The sequence below is a fragment of the Macadamia integrifolia genome, unplaced genomic scaffold (genome assembly GCF_013358625.1).
Source record: "Macadamia integrifolia cultivar HAES 741 unplaced genomic scaffold, SCU_Mint_v3 scaffold2825, whole genome shotgun sequence".
NCBI lineage: Eukaryota > Viridiplantae > Streptophyta > Magnoliopsida > Proteales > Proteaceae > Macadamia > Macadamia integrifolia.
The window spans coordinates 8023-18678 of record NW_024868988.1 but is presented as its reverse complement, the minus strand read 5'-3'; the positions used below and the strand labels follow the sequence as shown (position 1 = coordinate 18678).

Below are 10656 nucleotides of genomic sequence, written 5' to 3'. Positions count from 1 at the left end.
GGTCGGCTAAGTCCCGTGGGTCTATACTGACCCTACAACCGCATAGATCGGGTCATATCGGGGTTGAATGAGAACCATTCAACTTTCACTGAAAGCAGTGAAGAGCATTAAACATCCTGTGTGAGTGGCACAAGGTGTACCTAGTGGGAGTCGAACTTAGGCTTTGATACCCGTTGTTAGAAAAAAAAAAGTTCTGAGTTATATATATGACCCAATTGAGGTTTAGAAGAGTACTGAAACCCTTATAGATCAGTACTTGTTTTGATTGGGTTTTGATCTTTGAGGATTAAAGATATGTTTAGTGGTTCCAAATTGAGGTGGATCAGAAAGAAATTAAACCACCTCTATCTAAACCCATGAATTTGCCATAGGTTACCATGCACGTGTCATGAAAGCCACTTATCCTGCTCTCCTTCTAGTCCCTCCGGAAACTTAAAAGATATGATTCCAAGGTCAAACAGAAATGGAGGAAAAGACTCTCTTCAAGAGGGAGATAAACGTACATACCTTTACCTCTCTGTGCACACCTTAATTGAACAGACCTTCTTTGTTGTTTACTCTTAACCAACACGTCTATCAGTTTCACCACAGAGAGAGAGAGAGAGAGAGAGAGAGAGAGAGAGAGCCTAAGATGTAACCTTCAACCTCTCTGTGTCCTCGTGATGTTCTTCTGTCTGTTTCTCTCTCAACTTTACAATATACCTTTATTCCTTCCCTGATGAGTGAAGATTATATTCTCTACTTTCAGTTCCAAAAGCATAGAAAGTTTTAGAGAGGTCTGCAAGTTTTCTCACCGACAGCAACTGCTCACAACTTTACAGAAACTCCTCTTTTCCGTTTTGTCCTAACAAAAGATGCTCATCATCAGTTAAATTAATCTGTCTCTTCTCTTTTTTCTTTTCTTTGATCTCTTAGTTAACAGTTGAAATCATATAGCCAGAAGGGATAAAGGGATAAGGGTACATAGGATCAGGAGCTCATCTTTGAACCAAACAGTTCTTCGGTGTAGGAAAAGACTAGCCAGGTTAATAATGCAAAGCCATTGTCTTGTACTCTTCATGTCCTTATGAGGTTTGACATCTCATGTCATGTCTAAGTGGCTCTGTTTACAAAAACTGTCCTGGTTATAGCTAGATGACTTATTTGCAGATGAGACATTGGATGCATTATTTGAAGAAGAATTTCTAAGGTGGGTCACCTACTAGAGCTCTTAACTAGATGACTTCCTTTTCCTTACCCACGTGAAGGAAAATGTTTGGAATTAGACCTTTGGAAACTTATTTGAATCCTTATTTCTCTGTCCAGGCCAGGCTGGACAGGACTATATGTACCAGTGGCTGCATTACAAGTAGTCAAGGTCTATACCAGATCCTTACAACCTTCACAAATCATTGGTGTGGGTCATGTCTCTCATTTACTACTTTGACATGAAAGATGGGATCCCCACCTTACCTAAGGAGTGATAACTACACCATCCACCGGTAGAGGTGGTGCTTGTCGTATCCTTGGGCCAGCAGTTGACACGGCCTGGACTAACTACAATTACTATTGAAGACAATTGCTAGTACAGTTGGATGGTACTCTGTCTATATTAGCTTGTTTGTGGTGGTACCATTCACATTGCAAACTATAGGTTCCCTCTTTGTCTTCAAGCATAGGACCAGCTTATAATGTAACTTGGGCAATGTCTTACTAGCTGTGGTTTTTCTACGGTTGTCAATTGGTCCGGTTTTAGTTTGGTTTATATTTTGACAAGGTTAAAATCAAAACCAAATTGAATAAGAAAAATAAAAAATCGAAATCTCTTTTTTTGTATTCGGTCTGGTTTTACCTTTTTCTATTCAATTTTCATCATCCAGATCTCATTTGGTTTATATATGGTTTTTAGTGTCCATTTTTGGACAATGGTTTGCAATTAGATTTGTAATATTCTCCTTAGGTTTTTCAAATACCCTACTTGTCCCTTCTCTTAATTGTCCCTTAACGAATTCCCAAAAGTTGTTTAAGATAGGGGTATAACAGGGTTTTCAAAAATTATTTGAAAGTAACATCATTATATCATTATCAAAAGACCATTTTTTTCAAGTATACATGTGAAATGATATGATTACCCTCATTGCGAAAAAATTTCATACTTAAAGGGAAAAAAAAAATTACAAATTATTTGAAACTTTGAGGGGTGTTGATAAAAATAAAAAACACACATATTCCCATTAACTTCTATGTCATATATACATGGATATGGAGTTTTGGGAAAATAAATTTGGAAAAATTCAAAAGGAGCTTATTGATCCAATCTTGTCCTACAATTTTGCACCACAAAAGAAAATCTCTTGAAATATCAAATATGAAGAGTTATTAGAAGGTGGGTCTTTGTCTCGTGGTATATTCTTCTTCTTTCTTCTTCATTAAATAGCGTATTTGAGACCATTCGCTATAAAGTTTAACAACTTTGTTCCTGCTTTAGAATATGTTGTTTATGGAGTAACGTTAACTGCTGAAAATTGCAGGTCCTGGTTGTTCATCGATAGCATATGGGGCATCAGAGGAAATCGGGCCATTCAGGATCAATAGAACCGGTTCATCTCTTTACCTCAACAAATATTCATGGAATAAAGGTATTAGAATTTCATAGTTTTTCCATCATATTTAGTTCACGATTGCACCACCACTAGGTCAAATGGAGCACTGGTTACCATTTTGCCAAGGTTCACCCTCTAGGTTTACTGACAAAGAAGTGTAAAACAAAATCTTCTTCTTCTTTTTCTCTTGAAAACAAAAAAAAAAACAAAAAAACAAAAAAACAAGAAAAAAAAACTCTAGTAGATCTAGGTAAATTTACTTAAAACAATCAATCAATGAATCATTGAATACAGTTGTATATAATGCACCAAATTGAACCTCCAAAGGTAGGCTCTGGTTGGACCATGATTAAAGCCCTACAATGCACCAAATTGAACCACCAAAGGTCAGTTCTGGTTGGACCCATGGTTAAACCACCCTCCCCCCAAGGGGGAGAGAGTGAAGCAAAAAATGACAAAGGGAAGGTTTTCATGAACTCTGGGATGGATTTCTCCAGCGTTTGATTATGTTTCTTTTTCTTTCCTGGCAAAATCAGACCACAATTAAGGTGCTGCTCCGGTTCAGTCAATTGGTCCAACCGTCCAATCCAATTTGTAATCAAATTGTAAGGGAGACGGATGGCTTTGGATGGAGAGAGAGAGAGAGATTACTCCTCCCCCCTTTTCTCCTTCATTCTCTAGGGTTCCTGCGAATGCTTCTTATCGTCTTTTTCCCGCTTATTTTCTCTCACCTATCTGCATTGCAGGGTGATGTCTCCAAACCTCTCTAGCGACTATGGGGGATGGGGAAAGCATGATTTTTGGAGTGGCCATCTAGGATTCAAGGCCTAGAACCCTATTGCGGAGTCCAATTCCTGTTAGGGGATCGAGCTCAGATTGGGGATTTGATTCCAAATGAGGGATCGAACCCCCCAAGTTTGACTTCATATGGTTTGCTTATCAGGGATACAGGTCCATGTCAAGTTATAAGAGTGAGAAGGTGTTAGGCACCCACCTCACCTGGTAAACCAGTGTTTCTACCAGTTACTTAGATTTCGAATATTCTCCCCAAGAATTTTAATATCCTAAACCAACGTGGAAGCTTTATCACATGAGATAATGTAACACATGTATACTATTGCACGAAATAATTGGTATCAACTATTAAGACATCACATGGAATAATACATAATCTATATTAAAACCACATAAAATGATAAGTAAAAAATTTAAATTAAAATCATATGTGATAATGATAAATTATTATGAAATCACATGATATGATAAGATAATTGTACAAATTTACATAAAATGATAGAAAATGCAACTTTGCGTATATGTGCAATACCTTATGAAATGATGATTCTGATTGTTATTTTATGTGAGGAACACATATGTTAACACATGGAATGCTGAAGTAGACTATCATTTAATGTACAAATGCAAAAAGTAAATCATGAAATGATAAAAAGACGTTATTTTATGAGATGAACACATAAAATAATGATGTGGAGATGGGTTCTGTATCATGCAAATACGCAATTACGATCTAATGTTTACATGACAATAACTGGTAACAATAATGAAATTTTCAATAATTCCCTCTGACTCAGGGGCAAAGATTTGAATTTCGTCTCACTTTCTTGGAGAAATCAAAACATTTGGCACTTGGGAAAGAAATAAGACAGGACTTCCATGATATGGTTTAGAAATGAAGTTTGTTTATAGGAAATTTGGGTAGCATTTCAGCAATATATCCCTAAAACAAGAACCAGCTATGGGAATGTGGATAGGACTTTCGTGCTATATTCCTAGAACAGGAATCAGCTGTGGGAATATGGGCAAGGCTTCCAAGTTATATTCCTAGAATAAGAACCAGTTATGAGAATGTGGGCAGGGCTTCCCCGCTATATCATGAAAATAGATAGAAATTACAAATATTTGAGTAGCATTTCTACGCTATAATTAAAAACCGAAATTAACTATAAAAATTTGAGCAGTGCTTCCACGCTAACCTGAAATGGTTTACACGAACTTCCAAAACTAGAGATAGGCTTCCGTACTAGGACTTTAAACTCAGTGAGCTTTTGAAGGTTAACTCTAAAATTTCCATAACTTTTGCATTTTTTTTTTTTTTCTGACAAAGGGTTTTGGAACAAGGATTTCTTTTTTAGGAAGTTCAGCATCTCCCACACATTGACGTCGGTCACTATTTGTAACAAAGGCCGAACATCTATAAAAATTCTTACAAGGAATATGTGGAATCAAATTTAAGGATCTTTAAGATCCGTGGAAGGCTTAAATGGCTTATCATCCCTGTGGAAGTAATTCCTTAAGATCCATGGTAGCCCTAGGGTGCACAGCTACCTAGTAGCTTGGGTGGCTGTAGACTTAGGGTGCTAAGTCCTATTAGTTGGGGGGAAGGCAGGATTTGATAGGTTTGGTTTGGTTCGAGTTTGGTCTGATTTGGTTTGATTCAAATTTGATTTGATTCGGGTTTGGTCTATTTGGTTTGGCCTGGTTTAATGGGTTCAAAGTTTAGGTAGACAATGCGACACAACTGGGTATCCGTTCTTTTTGTGTAAGATATCAACAAGACCATATTTTCGAATACTCAATGATACGGGAATTGAGCACATGCTAGGCTCGATTGTCGTATTCTGGCGAAAGGTATCAATGACCACTTTCCGTCAATCTCCCCGCATCATTTAACAATATCAGGATGAACTCCTGACTGGTCTTACACTCAATCGTGCTCCACAAATTCTTGCATAACGGGTTTAGGTTTGGGTAACTTGAATTAACTCCGATAGACTGGATTTTTGCCAAAAATTCGACTTCTTTGCAAAAGAAAAAATACATGTTTCATCATTGCCCATAATTCATCATAGTCGGGGGGGGGAATTAGGTGTCTACACAAATCCATTTCTCTTTTCATTTTTGTAACACTAAGAGATAATGTGAATGCACATACTTTTATGTTTGCTGATTAGACATATCCTAGCTCTACTATTAATGTCTGTTTTCATTCTCCTAAATCCTATTGTTTCAGAGGCAAACATTCTCTTTCTTGAATCACCTGCCGGTGTGGGTTTCTCATACACAAATACAAGTTCAGATCTAACGGATTCTGGGGACCAACGCACTGGTAATCGCGTTTTTTATTCCTCAGCAACTTGTTGCACTTGTTTTTGTTGTCATTATTAGTACTATTAGCAACTTAATTATTTATGACTCCACAATGCAGCTCAGGATGCTTTGATTTTTATGATAAGATGGATATCGAGGTTTCCACAATACAAATATAGAGACTTCTATATCTCTGGGGAAAGCTATGCAGGTACATAGCAGTAATGGAATTGGATAAAAAAAAATTGCCACCTCTAATTAAGTCTTTAACCACTCAAATCAAGCAATATTGAGATCTTATAACCAATGATCCAACCGTGTTTTTGTAGGACATTATGTCCCTCAGTTAGCGAAGAAAATCCACGATTACAATAAAGCTTATTCCGAGCCCTTCATCAACCTTAAAGGATTCATTGTAAGTTTAAATGCTTCAAAAATTACAGTTTATTCAGTAAGACCTTATAATTAACTAGCTAGTGATAATTCAATGTCACTGAGTCAACTCGGTTACTCTAGTATTTGATTTTTTGAACTTAAACCCAAATCTGTTCAAACTCACCCAAATTCATGGCAGGATCAAAACACCAAATACCCCAATTGGGTACCATGAAGAACATATTGGAATTTATAAGAATTTTTAACTGGAAATATACAGGTGGGGAATGGTGTAACAGATAGCTACTATGACAATATTGGAACAGTGACATTCTGGTGGAGCCATTCCATGATATCAGACAGGACCTATAGATCAATCCTCTCTTTATGCAACTTCACATTGACGAATTTCTCTCAGTCCTGCAATGATGTTATCAATTATGCCATCAACAGTGAATTCGGAAATATCGATCAATACAGTATCTATACACCAACATGTACAGCTTTATCTCATAATAATGGTACTAAAGAATCGGTTATGAGGCTCAAGAACACACTCTTGCATCGCCGTACGTATGGATACGATCCATGTACAGAGAATTACGCAGAGAAATACTATAACAGACCTGAAGTTCAGAGGGCTATGCACGCCAATACTACAGGCATTCCTTATAAGTGGACAGCTTGCAGGTCTTATGAATATTTCATGCTCATCTTTCTATTCTAATATTGAAGTTATATTGGAGAGGTAGTGGTTTTGAATATAAATAGTTTTGTGGTTGGCAGTGATGTCCTGATCAAGAATTGGACGGACAGCCAGTTTTCCATGTTGCCCACTTACAGGGAATTGATGGCAGCAGGCCTAAGAATCTGGGTTTTCAGGTAACTCTCTCTCTCTCTCTCTCTCTCTCTCTCTCTCTCTATGGGTGTGTGAATGGTGCTAGTTGAAAATGTTGACTTTTATTATGCTTCTCCATAAACCAAGAAATGGACTGGATTGGGACAGATAAAATTCTAGACGGTAAATCTTAGGTTAACCACTAGAACAATATATCTCATCAGGCATCACATCAGGTGGTTTTTTTACAGTTATCAATCAATGATTAATATTTCATCTACTTGAAAGTGGTGGTCGTTAGAAAGATGTTTTCTTTATTAATTTTGCTTCTCAAATAGACTGGATTGGTTATGAGATTAAATTATAGAGCCTAAAATCTTAGGTTATCACAGTGCAACATATCTCATCGGTCATCACATCAGGTTTTTTTTTTTTTTTAATTCAATGTATCAATCCTTTCAATGGGTCCCATCATCTACTGAATGCAGAATTGATGCATGCATTGGTGTCACTATCGGTTCTCAATCTTTGATTAATACATGGTCAAGGTCATGACATCAGCTAAAACAAAGCCATAGCCAGTCCAAATTGGCCTTTTTATCTCTGAAAGTGTATCTTAGAACCTGGGAGAAAATGCTTCCAAACGTCTCTTCATTAGGTAAAATTAAAACCACTCATGTCTCAACAAGTCAACAACAGCTAGGCTTACAACCGGCCCCCGTTACCCGTCCCCCACCCCCAAAGCTCACGTAAATACAATTAAAACCCATTGTGATACCATGTAAGGTTTCTAATTTAAAAGTTGGAACAAGTAGATGAGGAACTCCCATCATATGTATAATGGGGAGTGTTGAGGCTAATTAGTAGGTGAGGTGTGGGACTAAACTCTGGCAACAAAGTCAATCCAATAGCACAAGTAGCAAAAGTAGTAGGTCCACCAGTAGATGATCAGGAGGGAAAAGGACCAATGCATGATGATTTCATTAAAATGCTTTTTCCATGTTAAGATTTTGATTTTATGTCAAGTCATTTTATGATCACTTGGTGCAGTGGAGACACAGATTCAGTGGTTCCAGTTACTGCCACTAGGTTTTCCCTCAACCATCTCAATCTCACTGTGAAGACTCAGTGGTATCCATGGTATTCAGGTGGCCAGGTACACTTTTAACGCCACTAATGATTGCTATTCCAATCTAATTAATTGAGGCCATGAAGAGATCCAAAAATGATGATATTAATTTGTTTTCTTCTTTCCTAGGTGGGAGGATGGACTGAGGTTTATGAAGGTCTAACCTTTGCGACAGTAAGAGGGGCTGGTCATGAGGTTCCACTCTTCCAACCCAAGCGAGGATTTACCCTTTTCAGTTCATTCTTGGCCGGAAAAGAATTACCCAAATCTTAATACACCAAACCAAAGAAGAATAACACATCTGAAGATCAGTAATCATTTATCTTGGAGGCACAATTAAATTGTTTGAGCTGTATCCATACAATCAATGGGTGCGAGCTGCTAGATTAGGTTTTGTTATCTCATTTAAGCTCTATGTTTAAGGTTCATGTGTTTGAAAACAGTGTCATCCATTCTTCAAGTATAATAAGCTTTCAGCTGTAAAATGTATCGAAAAAAAAAAATTACACCTTTCTTGTTTATACAATTCAAGTTGTTTTAAGTTGGAACCGTTCCTTTTGAGACCATCAAAACCTGTGGCCTTAATTTCTCTAGGACCAACGTTCTCTTAAACTTATTTTTTCTTTGGTATTAATGTTCTCTTACACTTAAACCCTCATTCAATAGAAATTATTGATCCAGAGACATTAATATTGTTTTAATTAGGGCTATACTCTTCGAAGGCACAAGATGTATCTAGTAGTTGGCCTCAAAAACTTCCTAGCTACTTAAAAATGTTGCCAATACCACTTTGGTTGAGTTTTGTTTTTCTATAAAATATTTTGTGGGATGTGTTGAATTACAATACAAAATTGTATGAGGATTAGATAGGAGAGAGTTGTTTTACAGATATGAAATTCAAAAAGTTCAGAAAAAATCAACTTCAAAATTCAGGATTTTTGCTTTAACAAAATAGTGGTGGTATATTGACATGACATTGGTACTCTTGGAACCCATGGTGGACTCCACCCCCATTATATTCTCTCTCAATCATGTCCAAAAGTGCTTATTGGTTATTCCATAAGGAAAATATATATATATATATATATATATAATATATCATATTATTATTATTATTATTATATAAAAGCATGTACTCATGCTTCGTGACTAATCTTTTTTTGGACTCTTTTACCCTTCTTGTTTATTTACATACCTTAACTTCCTCATTATCACTTTTTTTCATTTTTAAAAATTTTCCTTTTTGTTCCGATACCCGTTATTTTTTTTAAATAATTTTTTTATTTTATTTATAATAAAAAAAATTAATCTCCTTATCTATCTTAATATTAATTGAGTGGCTCAATATCAAATTAGTCTCCTTAGTTGTCTCTCTTCCTTTACCATTTTACTTTTCATCCTCTCTCTCTCTTTATTATGAAATATATTCTCTCACTCTTTCTAAAATATTTTATTTTATACCTTTAAAAATTAATTTCCTTATTCCTCTCAACTCTCAATATCAAAAGAGAGAGAGAGAGAGAGATAGAGTGTGGACTTTCACGCTCTCCTCTCAAACTCTTAGGCCCCATATATAGAAAGTATATCTTTCTATTTTCTAGCTCCTTAATCACTTTCTTAATTTCATTTTAAATCTAAAAAAAAAACTTATAACTAAATATTAGTTTCCTCATCGATCTCTCTAGGTCTCCTTTTTCTTTTAAACTCCTTCCTCCTCTCTCTTTCTCTCTCCTACTATCTTGGTACAATCTATCTCATTCTATATTTAAATTTAAAAAGAAAATATTCACCTTTCTATATTCTTTATTTCTAATATTCTCTTAGGTTTTTGCAAAAAATATTTTCTTTCCAATTGCTTTGCTAATTTTATTTAGTTTCTTTAGCAGTAATAATTCTCTAATTTTTTTTTCAAACTTAAAATAAGATATATCCTTTCTCATTTCCTTCTATATCCTCTCTCTCTCTCTCCACATTCCTTCTCTTTCTGGAACTTGAAATCAATCAAAATCTTTTTTTTTTTTTTTTTTGTGATAAGAAACAATGTTAATTTCTAAATAAATGTTTCTTTATTTGGTTCAAATAAAAATAATATAGATTCTTACTCTCTCAAACTCTCACGCCCCCCTCTCTCTCTCTCTCTCTCTCTCCAACTTTCCTCTTTCTTTTAAAATTATTTTCCTCCTTTCTCTCACGTTTCTCTCTCCTTCTATCTTGATAAGAAATTCAATCAAAATCACATCCCCTAAAGACCTGATTTCTCTTGCTAATTGTCCAAGCAAAAGTTCCTTTGTGATGGAGAGAACTCATGGTCGCTCAATTGGTGTTCCAAGCTTGATCCACCAGCAAGGTTGCAACAAAGCCACCTGCATCTCTTTTTCCAGTGCCCAAGGATGCTACGGACGAGGTAGACAGGGCTCTCTGTTGGACTCATGAATAGATGCCACTCTATGCATTCTCAAAGCCCTAACAGTTGATTTTAAGGCCACAAGTCCCCATCGAAATCTATCGAATCCCTGGTAGCCTCTTTGTCTTTTTCTACCCATAGTAAGTTTCGGAAGTTTCTTTCTTTCTTGCCCTATTTTTAGTTTCTGGAAGTTTGTATTATTAGTTGGTATTTTTTTTTT

The 10656-nt window shown here is 36.0% G+C and overlaps 1 protein-coding gene across 1 annotated transcript in view; it reads left to right on the top strand.

Moving 5' to 3' along the window:
• Positions 1 to 8523, top strand: part of LOC122067305 (serine carboxypeptidase 24) — a 9707-nt gene extending 1184 nt beyond the window's left edge. Inside the window, exons 2-9 of the mRNA XM_042631136.1 lie at positions 2511 to 2618; positions 5614 to 5709; positions 5809 to 5901; positions 6020 to 6105; positions 6346 to 6755; positions 6852 to 6947; positions 7954 to 8059; positions 8162 to 8523. Of these exons, the coding sequence (XP_042487070.1) occupies positions 2511 to 2618; positions 5614 to 5709; positions 5809 to 5901; positions 6020 to 6105; positions 6346 to 6755; positions 6852 to 6947; positions 7954 to 8059; positions 8162 to 8305 (1139 nt within the window). The 3' untranslated portion in view covers positions 8306 to 8523. The remainder of the gene's footprint in view (positions 1 to 2510; positions 2619 to 5613; positions 5710 to 5808; positions 5902 to 6019; positions 6106 to 6345; positions 6756 to 6851; positions 6948 to 7953; positions 8060 to 8161) is intronic.
• Positions 8524 to 10656: the final 2133 nt, after the last annotated feature.